The sequence below is a fragment of the Callospermophilus lateralis genome, chromosome 4 (assembly GCF_048772815.1).
Source record: "Callospermophilus lateralis isolate mCalLat2 chromosome 4, mCalLat2.hap1, whole genome shotgun sequence".
In the NCBI taxonomy this organism is placed as follows: Eukaryota; Metazoa; Chordata; class Mammalia; order Rodentia; family Sciuridae; genus Callospermophilus; species Callospermophilus lateralis.
In genome coordinates this window covers 109,165,756-109,181,076 of record NC_135308.1, presented here as the reverse complement: position 1 = coordinate 109,181,076, position 15,321 = coordinate 109,165,756, and the positions used below count along the sequence as shown (strand labels likewise).

Sequence of the window (15,321 nt, the reverse complement as noted above, 5' to 3'; positions counted from 1 at the left end):
AATTAACAAAGATTTGGAAGAAAAGTAGATATCCAATAAGTTAGAACCAAGGTTAAAATACAGTGCATTCATACATTTTCACTATGGAATAATAATAGTATAAAAATAATAGTAATAATGTACTAAAAATAGTAAAATGTATTTTTAAAACTCGGAGTTTCCAACATCAGTAAGTAATTACAAAAACTTTAAACTTGAGACTGACACCAAATTTTGTCTATTTGATGGGAATGTAGTTTGTTACTTCAAGGCATTATGAAAAATTCTTGATTTTAACACAAACAAAACCCTGATAAGATAAGATTGATATTACTGAGGTGGAGTAAAGTGAATAGAAAGGATGGATTATAAAGAAATGTTACAAAAGTAATTAGAAAGAATGTTTAATGAAGTTTTTCAAAATTTATATATCAATAAAATATGGTTTCCTTTACATGTCTTTGGTTTTAAATTTATTCAATATAGGGAATTTGGGTCAAGTGTTTAAGCATACCTTGTAAGGTAAGTAATGTGGGGAAACACATCTTATAAGAGAAAAATAAAGTGTAAGTACTGTCCAAGCTAGAATACAGCATTAAATAGAGAACTGTGCCTGATAGCAGCATTTGTTTTAACAACAAACTCAATATTAACTAGATGAAATTTTCTTTTAAACCAATATAACTATGCTAGTCACTAGAAAATGTTGAAATAGGAGTAAGAACCTGTTTTTTCAAGAATGTGCAGAGTAATGGCAGAGTTCACAGGAGACTTAAGCATAGTTTAAGTGTAGTGGGTTGGGAGGAATAACTAGGGGTTCTTATGATATGTATACAATGGATACTCCTCCTGTGATGGAAAGAGGTGATTTGGAGTGTCATTACAATATGTGACTCACAATACTGTTATAGTTGACTTCAAACTTCACAATCACTTCCAGAAAGGTTATAATTAATGAATACAGAAAAACAAACTAGCCATGGTTCATGTTGATGTGCTGTGAATACTTAATTTCCAGGGGCTATGATCATATCCTGGAGAGAGATGGGAGTAGAATGTGTGTGTGTATGTGTGTGTGTGTGTGTGTGTGTGTGTGTGTGTGTGTATGCATGGTAGCATGGAAGAAGTATATAAAACATGGTAAAACATGGTTAGAAAGGTCAGCATAATGTAGATAGGGTAAAAGTATAAAGCTAAGCATCATTTGCCTAAATGTGATAGGTGCTGTACAATCAGGTAATTCCTACTCTAATATTGTTGTTGTTGTTCTTGTGAAATTCTCTTGGGGTTAAATGTATTTGTTCCTATTTATCTAAAATAACCTCGGGCTGAGGACCATTATCCTAATCCCAAAGGTATTCATATCAGTGATTAGGGAACATTTTCTCTATAGAAAAATATCAATACAATTTCCATTAAGTGTTAAGCATTTTTCCAAATGCTTCACATATATTAACTTATTTAAATCTTATGATTATCAAATGAGATTGATTTGTATTGTAGATAAGGAAACTGAGCACAGAGGAGTAAGTGATTTTTAAGACCTAAAAATTGGATTGGATTCAAAACCAGACATTCCCCCTCTTTCTTATGCAAATATCTTTGGCAATAGCATTTAAACTTTAGCTCTAAAAAAGCATTAGAACTTATTATTTAAAAAAAATATAAATAAAACAACTAAAGCAGGTTTTCTTGGGATATGCCTATCTATGTATCTGAGGGTATCCTCAAATATAACAATAATAATGATATTTATTATTTTAATTAGAAAGCAAAATAAGTTGACTAGGAATAAACATCATAAAAGTGACACAAGTAGATTAAAATATCATGAAATTTTGTAAGAGATTTATATACAATACATCTCAGGTTCAAACCTTCCAATGTATGTTCCTTTTCTGCTTCTTTCTCCCCTCTATCCCTGACATCTGAGGCTGCTCATTGCAATGACATCAGTATTTCCAACTTCCAATGAGGTAGTAGCAGGAGTTGGAAAAGCCAATAAGTGTTAATCAACATTGGTAGATGGCTAAGGACAAAACAACCACTTTTAAAAAATTATCTTTTCCCATTTTTGGCAATTCTCAATGTAATTAAACTATTAAATAAAGGGAAATATCTATTGAGATTGGAGCAGTGTCTCAAAATGAAGATATTTTGTAGCCACACATCTTACCTTTCAGTAAGAAATAACATTTGGAATCAGAAAAGTCTGGCTAAAAACCTTGGCCCTACCATTTCAAGCTGTGTGATACAAAATTATTTTCTTATTATTTTTACATTTATTTTATGCACTCATATTAATTGCACATGTTAATGACATTCAGTGTGATATTTCCATAGGTGTATATATAGCATGCATTGATCGTATTCAATCACCCTTCTTCCATTCTCCCACCAAACCACCCCTCCTGTATCCTTCATAATCCCTATTCATCACTATTCTACTTTTTCTTTTTTGAGTTTCCACATATGAGAGAGAACGTGTGATAATTGTTTTCCTATGTCTAGCATACTTCACTAAACATAATGCTCTTCATTCCATCCATTTTGTTGCAAACGATTTCATTCTACTTTGTGGTTGAATACTACTCCTTGGTGTATAAATACTAAATGTTATTCATCCATTACCCTGTTGAAGAGCATCTAAACCCTTATTATATTTCCAATGTGAATTGTGCCACAATAAACATGGACATGCAGGTATATCTTTTGTATGCTGACTTTATTTCTTTTGAATATATACCCAGTACTACCATGATCAGACAATTTTGTAGTTCTGTTTTTAGATTTTTTTTTTTTTTTTATGGGGAATGTAATGGGGATTGAACTCAGGGGCATTCAACCACTGAACCACATCCCCAGCCCTATTTTATATTTTATTTAAAATATAACAGAGTCTCATCATTGCTGAGGCTGGCTTTGAACTCATGATCTTTCTCCTCAACCTCTTGAGAGGCTGGGATTACAGGACTATGCCACCACACCTGGCCTATTTTTAGTTTTTTGAGCACCTACATGCTATTCTTCATATGGCTGTCCTAATTTACATTCTTACCAACAGCTTATAAAATTTCTTTTTTCAACATATTCTAATCAATATCTCATCATTGTGTGTGTGTGTGTGTGTGTGTGTGTATGTTTTACAATGACCATTCTAAGAGTAATATGGCACTTCATTGGAGTTTTGATACTAAAGTAGTTTTTAATCTACCTGAACTAGAGTTTTTCACTATAATATAGAGGAAATTAAAGGATCATTGTCATTATCAGGTGGCTTTTCATTTTCTCTAAAGGTGGAAATGACATAATAGTTCAGGAAAATTCCAGCTTCACACTTGGATATTTTAACATACTCAACTCAAGTGTTTCATTTGTGGTTTCTCCTATAGGTTTAATAAGAGAAAAACTACTGAAGAAGCAAATGAGAAACCAAACAGAAATAAGAGCATTTATCCTCCTGGGACTGTCAGATGATCCCAGGCTCCAGGTGGTAATATTCATCTTTCTCTTCCTCACCTACATGCTCAGCATCACTGGGAACCTGACCATCATCACCCTTACTCTGCTGGATCCCCATCTTCAGACTCCCATGTATTTCTTCCTCAGGAATTTCTCTCTATTGGAAGTTTCATTCACAACCGTCAGTATACCCAAGTTCCTAAGTACCATTATTTCAGGAGATAAAACCATTTCTTTTAACAACTGTATAGCTCAGTTATTTTTTTTCATTCTCTTGGGAGTCACTGAATTTTACCTTCTGGCTGCCATGTCCTATGATCGCTACATTGCCATCTGCAAGCCTCTGCACTACATGACCATCATGAATCGCAAAGTCTGCACAATGCTTGTCTTTGCTTCCTGGCTGGCCTCGTTCCTAATCATCTTCCCTGCTCTCATGTTGCTGTTACAGCTTGATTACTGTAGGTCCAATATCATTGACCATTTTACCTGTGATTACTTCCCCCTCCTCCAACTTTCTTGTTCCAACACTAAATTCCTAGAGATAATGGGGTTTTCCTGTGCTGTGTTTACTCTGATGTTCACTTTGGCACTAATATTTCTGTCCTACATATATATCATCAGAACGATTTTGAAGATTCCTTCTACTAGTCAGAGGACAAAGGCCTTTTCCACGTGTTCTTCTCACATGATTGTTATCTCCATTTCTTATGGCAGCTGCATTTTTATGTACATTAAACCCTCAGCCAGAGAGAGAGTGTCTCTGAGCAAGGGAGTGGCTGTGCTAAACACCTCAGTGGCTCCTATGCTCAATCCCTTTATTTACAGCCTGAGGAATCAGCAGGTCAAGCAAGCCTTCATGAACATGGCAAGGAAGATTGTGTTTTTTACAAGTACACGGAAAGACATGGTGTCTTGAGGTAAAGGCACATTAATGTGTAATTAAAAGTACAAAAAGAATGAAAATTTACTAGCCAATTAAAATAAGTATTGCCTTTCTTTTCATTCTTGACATTACAGTTTTCTTTTTCCTAACAGTTTACTGGCATATTTGTTTAACATATGTCTCACCAAATTTAAATAATTTTTTATGACTTTCTGACACCCCGTTTTTCTGGTGCTTATTCATCACAACCTCTTAATCAATAATTATTTTACAAAGAAAATTGAAATTTGAATTTTGTTCAGGAAAAAACATCTCTCTATATATAGGAGACACAAAGATATTGATATATTTTAATTAATACATCTCAAAATATAAATTGTGATTTTATTTATGTTTTACAGAAATTCCCTTGAGTTTTTTTTACATTTTTTCTAGAAAAATCTTAAATGCTACATAAGTGAATGAAAAATGTAATTTTTTTCATTTAAAATTAAGAACTAGGTCTGGGGTTGTAGCTCCATGGTAGAGCACTTGCCTTACATCTGCAAAGTCCTAGTTCAGTCCCCAGTACCACAATAATAAAAAGAATACAAATAATAATTAAAAAGTTAAAAATGAAAATGAATGACTAAACATGTTATTTTTCTATACACAAAGTAACATGGGCCATTCATTAATAATACATCTTTAGATTTAAGTGCTCAATAGACTTTCATATTCTCATTTCCTACATTGTCTCTGTAGACGTTTAGGTAGACATACATATAAATATGTACATACATATGTGAGTGTATATATATATACACACACACACACAAACACAAATACCTAATTAACACACGCTATAGAAAATAGTGAAGAAATAAGTATTAGATATATGGGATAAATTTATTTTCTCAAATTCCATTGTAAACTCTCTTTTGATTATGAGTGTGTTTGTGTGTGTGTACACATGCATGTGTTGTTTAAAACTAATCCAAAATACAATATGTGTTTGTGTATGAAATATATTAAATATATATATATATATATATATATTATATATAATATATCCTTTGAACATATTTTATATATAATATATAAAATATGCATATTTTTAATAAATATATACATATATATTTTAATAAATATACATACATATATATGAAGAAATAGTTAGATATGGGATTAGATATCCTTCTCATGTTTCATGGACTAGTTATAAACAGGGAATATATCCAAATTAGTAGATACTAAAGTAAAATATTTTAAGTTTCTGTTTTGTATAAAATATAAACTTCATTGCAAAGAAAAATATTCCATTATATATAAAGTTCTGGTTTCATTTGTTAAATTTCTAATCCACATAGTATACTCAAAATCTAAAATAATGTGTATCTGTGTATAACTTAAGATTATGTATACTGAGAAGTAGTCTAACATTTGAGAAAACATACTGTAATTCTTATCAATGGAGGTACATTCTTAATATTATAATCAATTGAGAGATTAAGTATGAAATTTGCTGAGAGAGATAAAAAGGGACAGGATCTTGAAGAGGACTCCAAATTTTGGAGGAAAATTATAAATGACTTGTAAATTACATTGCTTCCAAATGAATTGCAATTTTATGTTAAGAAGTAAATAGTTAAAAAACCTTAGATTTATATAACCTCAAAATACCTACTTCTTCACCAATAAGTAAGGTCTATTATCACAGATAAATGAAGCATTAATAACTTATTATGAGGATGAAAACAAATCTGTAAAGCATATAGAATAATTGTCTGTACTATTAAATATCAGCAATTAGGGGCTAAGGTTGTGGTTAAGTGGTAGCACTTGCCTCACATATACTGGGTTCAATTCTCAGCACCACATAAAAATAAATGAATAAAATAAAGTTCCATCAATAACTGAAAAAAATTTTAAAACTCAGCAATTATTATAGTTTTCTCTAGATCCAACTGATATAGTTTTGAACACTTTCAGATAAAAATTGTTATTGGAGTAAGAACACCTGACATGAGATATAAATACTGCAGAAAGTTTTAAAGGCACAATACATCATGGCTAAATATAGGCACAATATTTTACAGGAGATCTCTAGAATTTATTCATCTTGCATAGGGGAAATCCTGTATATAACTTGAACGTAACTCCTGTTTTCTCTTCTGCCAATCATGTAGAAATTGTCAGTCTACTCTCTGCTTCTGAGTCTACTCTAGATACTTCATATAGGTAAAATCATTATGTTTGTCCTACCATGACTGGCTTATGTAAATAAGTATATTGTCCTTTAGGTTCATTCACATTATATGTATGTCAAAATTGTCTTTAAAAAATAATTTGTGTGTGTTTAAAATGAAATATATATATTTACTTTAATATCTTTTTTTGTGAATAATGCTGCAATGAACATGATAGTGAGATAGATCTTTATGATCTTCATTTCCATTGTTTTGGATCTATACACAGAAGTTGGATTTCTAGATCAAAAGTTGGTTCTACCTTTAATTCTGTGCCATTTCCCACAGTGGCTGCACCATTTTATATTCTCATCAACTATGTACAAGAGTTCCAGTTCCTCCACATTCTCTCCAATGATTGTTACATTTTGTCTCTTGGATAATAGCTCTCCTAACAAACAGGGGTGACATGGTATCTCATTGTAGTTTTGATTTAATTTTCCTAATGATCAGTGACATTGAGCTTCTTTCCATATACTTGTTGGCCCCCTCTTAGAGAAATTTCTATTCAAAATCTTGCCCATTTTAAATTAGGTAATTTGTCTTTCTTTTCTACGTAGTTGTACAAGTTTCATATGTATATTAGACATTACTCCCTTATCTGATATTAACAATGAAGTAAGACATAAATCAGTGACATTACTTATATGGCCATGAAAAGGACCTTTTGAAATCAAGCTTCAATTTTCTATTAATTCTATTAGGAAAATCACTGTCTCAGTTGCATATTCCTTTTCCTTAGAAAAAACATGCCTTATATGATTGTAAATCAAACGTATAATTCTAATGGAGGATTCTATATAAGGCTTCTCCTCCTGTAAGAAGTTACAAATATCTTTAAAATGAGTGCATATTCTGGCTACTGCCCAGCAGGTATCTAGTGTAGTTGAGTTTTTCCAATAAAGTGCAGAATGCATAATTTCTTTTAGGCAGGTTCAATCCATTTTCCAGGCCAAAACTCTACATAAATTTTTCTTCACATACTCTAGAGAATGTTTATGATATGAAATTAGACAGAACTCAAATGTAATATATGTTGCAAATTTATCACCAATTATTAGGGTAGTTTAGAGAAGATGGCATTGGTTGAAGAAGATTGCCTTATAGATGGAATGTTAGTCTGTAATGTAGAAATAGGTTGTGCTCTGCATTTGTGTGATTAGTGATCCTTGAAATTTATCTCACTTGTCAACTAGAATCTGCAACAAGAGAATTGTATTTTTTCTTGTTAATATCTTTTAGGAATATGACAGTAGTTTTATAACTTTGAGAAAAATTGTGCCCTACTCAATATTTTCATAAAGATTTGATCATGTTCTCTAAGCATAGTTAATATGTGCCAGGACCCACGGTTACCATATATAATATGAAGAACACAAATCAATACACTCAATTTTGAAGAAATTTTGCTGAGCTAGTACATACATAGAATGAATCTTGATAAAACAAAAATAAACTCTCTGAATGTTAGGCTTTTTTCTCTATCAAAATGCAGTCTTCTGCAATTGCAGAGTAGTTTAAAACACACATCTTTTAGAACAAATAACTGTTTTAAAATCACCAATTACAAGAGAGATGTGTCATAAATCATGCCCAGTCTGTAAATAAGGGGAACTAACTCCTAGAGCAACAATGACAAGAAATAGAAATTTGTCAAAAACCAAATATTCAAAAAGCCACAAAATAATATGCACAAAGCTGCAAAAATGGAAATGTTAAAAAGCAAAAACGAATATTTTAAAAAACAAAGCCAAACATAATCTCAGATCTCATAATCTTATTAAGTCAGTGTGTCCATAATTCATTTTAAGATTTTTGTAACACCATTTTCTAACATTAAACTTAAGAAGAAGTAGTAGCAGTTCTTAATTCCTGAAAGGTATTTTCTCTATGTTCCTGGAAAGTAGAGTGTATTAGTAAAATTTCTCCAAAGAAATTAAAGCAATAGGAGATATAAGTCCAGAAAAATTTTATTAGAAAGATTTGACTTATGCAGCTGTAGTAATAGACATCACATAATCTACCATCTGCAAATTGGATGCCCACCAAGCAATGGTGTAGCTCTAACCCATGACCATGATCTGAGGTGGAGGAGTACTTAGCTGAAGGCCTTGTCTGAGTTTTGACCAAGGGCAAGAGTTGTTGGATTTCTTAAGTCAAAAGAGAGAAAATTCAATCTTCCTTCTACCTTTTTGTTCTGTTTGAGTTATCAATAGGTAGAACGATATCCACCCACAACAGGGAGGCCCTTCCTCTTTAAGTCCATGTACAAATTCAAATGCAAACATCCTCACAGACATACCCAGCAATAACGTTTAATCAGTCATCTCGGTATCCCTTAGTTCAGTCAGGATTACACCTAAAATTAACCAGCTCATCCTTAATTCTTCTAGAACCAGATTAAGTGGAAAAAGGTACAGTTTGATACATTTTGAAACATTTAAGATGAACTAACAAAACAAGCCATGAACGGATTATTTTATAATTGGCCCTGTAATATGTAACCAGGCTCTGTGTGGCATATAAGATTAAATATTGAGTCATATGAAAACCCTGGAAACTCTGTCAGTAATACTTACAGATCACAAATTCTATGTGATCATCTCAGTTCTTGGGTTTTCCTGACACAGTCATAAAAATTTCTGTCACTGAAATCTCCTTAATGTCTTTGTTTGAGCAATGCTACTTTAATGAGCAAGTCCTAAATATCTGACTTAATCTTAAACCTAGCTCTACTGCAGGACTCTACATAATACTTAGCCTAGTCTATGTGTGTGGGCTTTCATTGATTTTTCTATAGTATTTTATTACCTAATAATATAATTTTAAAAATTATTATGTTTATTATTTACTGTGTCTCTATCTAGTTCATGTGAACTAGGTCTCTATCACTTTTCTTAACTGTTATTTCTCAAGCATGTAAAAGAATGCTTGATATAAAGTATCTTTGTACCAAAAACAAACAAACAAAAATAAGCTTTGCTTACTAAATATGAGGGAGGACATGATAAACTAAAGAGACTAATAAAACTAATGAAAAATGAAAGAAAACAACAACATACAAAAATACATATGGTCAGTCAAAAGTTGAAAATATTTATTGGAAAAATATGATTTTATTTTGAGGAGATGTTGACAATAAGTCTTGATTTTCTCTTCATCTTACTACTCAGACATGAATGCTAGTAAATAAAGTTTCAAACATCTTTACAATACTGTCTGAAGGCTCTGGGTAATCTCATGCCAATTTTATTGGGATCCCCACCAAACCCCTTTTCCCCCTTATCTTTCTTTGGCTTCTGTACATGAGAGCAATAATTTCTGAATCTGGCTTATTTCACTTAGCATGATGTTCTCCAGGTCTATCCATTTACCAGCAAATGCCATGATTTCATTCTTCTTGATGACTAACAATTCCATTGTGTTTCTATACCACATTTTCTCAATCCATTCATCTGTAAACAGGCATTTAGTCTTGTTCTATAACTTGGCTATTCTGAATTTCACTGATATTAACATTGGTATGCATATATCACTGTAGTGTGCTGATTTTAGTTCTTTAGGATAAATTCTAAAGAGTGGAATAGCTGGGTCATATAGTGGTTCCATTCTTAATCTTTTGAAGAATCTCCATACTGTGTTACCGAGAGGTTGTGTGAATTTGCAGTCCCACCAACAATCTATGAATGTACATTTTTCAAATCCTCCCCAGAATGAATTATTATTTGTATAATAAATAATTATTATTATTTTTATTTATATATGGCAGTAGAATGCATTACAATTCTTATTTACACATATGGAGCACAATTTTTCATATCTCTGGTTGTATACAAAGTATATTCACATCAATTCGTGTCTTCATACATGTACTTTGGATAATAATGATCATCACATTCCACCATATTTCTAATCCCATTCCCCCTCTCTTCCCCAACCCCTCTGTCCTATCTAGAGTTAATCTATTCCTCCCATGCTCACCCTCCCTATCCCACTATATATCAGCCTCCTTATATCAGAGAAAACATTCAGCATTTGGTTTTTTGAGATTGGCTAACTGATTTTCAATTTAGTTTAATTTGCATTTCCCTGACCTTTAGGGATATTGAATTATTTTTGTTTATATTTGTTGCCCATTTGTATTTCATCTTTTGAAAAGTATATGTTTAGTTTTTTGGCCCATTTATTAATTGAATTATTTGTTTTGCTAGTGCTAAGTGTTTGAGTTCTTTGTATGTTCTGAATATTAATCCCTGGTCAGAAGAGTAGCTGGCAAAATTTTTCTCCCATTCTGTAGGCTCTTCTCTTCATGCTCTAAACTCTTCCCTTTATTGTGCAGAAGATTTTCAATTTGATTTCTTCTCATTCATTGATTTTTGGTTTTGTTTCTTGAGCTTTATAGGTCTTCTTAAGGAAGTTGGTGCCCGTACCAATATATTGGGGTATTGACCATATAATTTGGATCTAATTTCTAGGCCTTTGATTCACTTTGAGTTGACTTTAGTGCAGGATGAGAGATAAGAATCTAGTTTCATTCTTCTACATATGGCTTCCTAGTTTTTTAAAAATTTTATATATATATATATATATATATATATATATATATATATATATATATATCACAATTTGTTAAACAGGCTATCTTTTCTCCAACACATATATATTTAATTTAAAATTTTTTTAAAAAATTTATTTGTTCTAATTAATTATACAAGACAGCAGAATGCTCTTTGATTCATTGTGCACAATTTTTCACTTCTCTGATTATGCACAAAGTAGGGTCACACCATTCATGCAATCATACATGTACCTAGGGTAATAATGTTCATCTCATTCCACCATTTTTCTATCCCCACCCCCTGCCCTGAACTCCTTACCATTTGGCCAATCCAATGTTCCTCCATTCATCCCATGCAACCCATCCCCCCATTATGGATTAGCATCCACGTCTCAGAGAAAACATTCAGCCTTTGGTTTTTTGGGATTGGCTTACATAGTTTAGCATGATATTTTCTAACTCCATCCGTTTACCGGCAAATGCCATAATTTTATTCTCTTTTATTGCTGAGTAATACTCCATTGTGTATATATATATGCCACAGTTTCTTTATCCATTCATCTATTGAAGGGCATCCAGGTTGATTCCACAGTTTGCCTATTGTGAACTGTGCTGTTATAAATATTGATATAGTTTCATCACTATAGTATTTTGTTTTTAAGTCCTTTGGGAATAGACCAATGAATAGGATAGCCAGGTCAAATGGTGGTTCCATTCCAAGTTTTCTTTCATATATATATTTTAGTTGTAGATGATCACAACTTCTTTATTTATTTGTATTTATGTGATGCTGGGGATCAAACCCAGAGTCTCACATGTGGGAGGCAAGCACTCTACCACTAAGCTATAGCCCCATACCCCATTCCAAGTATTTTTAAGGAATCTCCATACTGCTTTCCAGATTGGCTATACCAATTTGCAGTCCCACCAGCAATGTATAAGTGTGCCTTTTCTTTCATATCCTCATCAACACTATTGTTTTTTGTATTCTTGATAACTGCCATTCTGACTGGAGTGAGATGAAACCTTAGAATATTCTGTTTTGATTTGCATTTCTCTAGTTACTAGAGATGTTAAATATTTTTCATATATTTGTTGATTGATTGTATATCTTCTTTAGGATATAGAAAAAACTCAAAAAACACCAAAATTACTAACAGCCCAATCAATAAATGGGCTAAGGAGTCAGTCCAACATATATTTTTGACACCTTTGTCAAGTATCAGATTACTCTGCTTTTGGGTTTGTCTCTGTGCTTTCTATTCTATTCCAATAATATTTCTATTTTTGATGCTAATAACATGTTGTTTTTGTTATTATACTCTATAGTATAATTTGGAGTCAAGTATTGTGATGCATCCAGATTTTCTCTTTTTGCTTAGGATTGCTTTGGCTATTCTGGGTCTCTTAATTTTCCAGATAAAATTCAGGAGTGCTTTTTCTAGTTCTGTGAATAATATCATTAATATTTTGATGGAAGTCACATTAAATCTGAATGTTGTTTTTCATAGTATGCCCACTTTGACAATATTAATTCTGCCTATCTAGGAACATAGGAGCTCTTTCTGTCTTCTAAGGTCTTCTTCATTTTTTTTTTCAGAGTACTATAATTTTCATTATAGAGATCGCTCATCTCCATGGTTAGATTAATATTAATACCAAAGGATTTTTTTGAGATTACTATGAATGGAAGAGTTTTTCTGATTTATTTCTCAGCAACATCACCATTCATGTATAGAAAATATATTGATTTAAGAACTTTGGTCTTATATTCTGGTACTTTGCTGAATTCATTTATCAGCTCTAGAAGTCTTCTGGTGAAGTTTTCTTTATTTTTCTTTTTATTTTTATGAGGAGAGAGTCTTGTAGATATAGGATTATATCATCAGCAAACAGAGATAATTAGACTTCTTCCTATATGTATTTATTTAATTTCCTTCTCTTGACTGATTTCTCTGGTTGGTTCAACACAATAAATCAATAAATGTGATTTGCCACATAAATAGAATTAAGGACAAGAGTTATAACATCCCCCAATAGATGTAGAAATAGGTTTGGACAAAATACAGCACCTATTAATGTTAAAAATCCTGAAGCAACTAGGGAAGAAATTTACCTCTACATTTTAAAGGCTGTATATGATAAAATTGGGGCTAGATTCTTATCTCAGTTCACAATTCCCAATAAAGTAAGAAGACTCTGGAGAAATTATTCATTCCAGGTACAATGTAGAAAAGTGATCAAACAGTCTGGAAAAAGTATTAGATAAGAAGAGAGAAATCTAAATTTAACATGTGCTTTCAAAATATTAAACAAAAACAAAAACAAACAAACAAAAATAATACCAAAATACTTTGTCCTAACTGAAGCACTCCAAAGACGTACAATTGCCAATTTAAATTTTCCTTGTTATATCTATGAAAACACTAATGTGGTATAGAAGAACTTTGAAAGCTAAAAATTCATATGTCCATGTAATTCAACATAAAACACAAGAGAACCCACTTTGTCTTGTTCCTCCAGTTCCTCTCCTTCCCCTTTGCCATCTCTGTCTTCTCTTCCTCCTTCTTCCTGCCTTCCATGAGTTGAGAAGTTCTACTCCACCATAGCCCTTTGACTATGATATTCTGCCTCACTGGGGCACAGAGCAATGGAGTTCACAGACCATGAACTGAACCTCTGAAATTGTGAACCCCCAAATCAGTGTTCCTCCTTTAAGTTGGCCTTGTCAGGTATTTGAGTCACAGAAATGAAAAACTGACTAACACATCTGATATTTTATTTTTATTGTAAAAATATTTGAGAAGCATGAAGAACATGAAAGAGAATAAAGAGGTGTAATCCACCAACAAAATGTCATATAAACAAAGGTTTATCATTTTGTGATTATTTTTTATTAAAATGTTGAAGTGATGATAAATAAAGGTAAAGCCAAGGTGAATAGTAAGATGAGGAAAGTTAACATGGCAATTAAATATTGCACTTTAGAATGAGGATGAAGTTAGTTAAAGTAGGCAATAATATTTTCTTAAATTATGAGAAAAATATGTACATTATAATAGTTATTCTTTAACTTACTGTAATAGAATAACCACTAGTTTACAGGTGACCAACATCTAACAAAGATAAAATATGAACAATCAAAAAGGCATACGTAGAAAATTTTTGTATTTTAAAAATATAATTAAATATCATTTAGATTAAGGGTTCAGGTTTTGTAACAAAGTCTATTTTATAGCTATTTTTGTTGCTCATGAAACATTATATAATAATAAAATATTACATAATTGCAGTCAATGGAAATAAATAGTTTGTAGAATAGCATTGAGCATTGTAGATTCTCTGTGGTATACAAAAGGAATGTAACCATTCTCAAGGGAGATCCCCAATAGAGAAGAGTTAGGAGGCTACTGAGAAACTGAAGGATAGCTAACAGAAATCCCTCAAGGTCAATAAGATAACAGAGATATGACCTGGACTTTATCTTGTTCCCAGGAGATCAAATCTTCGGAAAACAAAAGAAGTAGACTTGAAGTATTTGAGATATAAAGTTAAACCAGTTGGAAGCAAAATTCTGATTTAAGAATCTGTACTTATAATACCTAATGGTGTCATATCTTTCTCTGTTCTTTCTTTAAATATTACTTTCTTAAACTTCTAGATCAGATTAGTGAAGAGGAACATATTTTTTTTTTCTGAAAGTTTCTGACATTACATTTTTATTTCCTAAAATATTTCCCTTCCATCATTGTAAAATAGATAAAATATAAAATCAAATTTGATTAGTGTGAACTTTGGTAAAATCTGTCCTTCATAGCAGAAATTTGAAAATCTAAAATATGGAAAAGATAGCAGTCAGGAATTAGCAGACCAAATCCACAGAATAGCATACCAGGCAGTGTTTGAAGAGCTAGGACTAACTGAATGGGTTAAGGTGAATGGTAGAGGTTTTCCTGTACATTTTTAGACATCCTGGTGGATGAGTGGATCTGTGGAATGAGTGCCTAATGTGGGACAAAATGAAAAAGGAAGAAAATACTTTTCCATAAAACTTAATGGATAAGGAAGGATGATGTTCAATTGGAAAATATACTATTTTATAATCCAAGTGACAGAGCTGCTAAGATCTAAGGCAAGTATTACTTTCAAATTTATGCTTCAAAGCAAAATGAAAAATAATGTTTCTTTAAGCTCATAAGTGAAAAATG

At 31.9% G+C, this 15,321-nt stretch overlaps 1 protein-coding gene across 1 annotated transcript; it reads left to right on the top strand.

Moving 5' to 3' along the window:
• Positions 1 to 3,403: 3,403 nt before the first annotated feature.
• On the top strand, positions 3,404 to 4,360 carry LOC143398493 (olfactory receptor 6C1). The gene has a single exon (XM_076855394.1). It carries the CDS (start codon positions 3,404 to 3,406, stop codon positions 4,358 to 4,360), a length of 957 nt encoding a protein of 318 aa, XP_076711509.1.
• Positions 4,361 to 15,321: the final 10,961 nt, after the last annotated feature.

Coding starts and splice junctions, on each gene's coding strand:
- LOC143398493 (XM_076855394.1), top strand. CDS start 3,404: ATGAGAAACCAAACAGAAATAAGAGCATTTATCCTCCTGGGACTGTCA.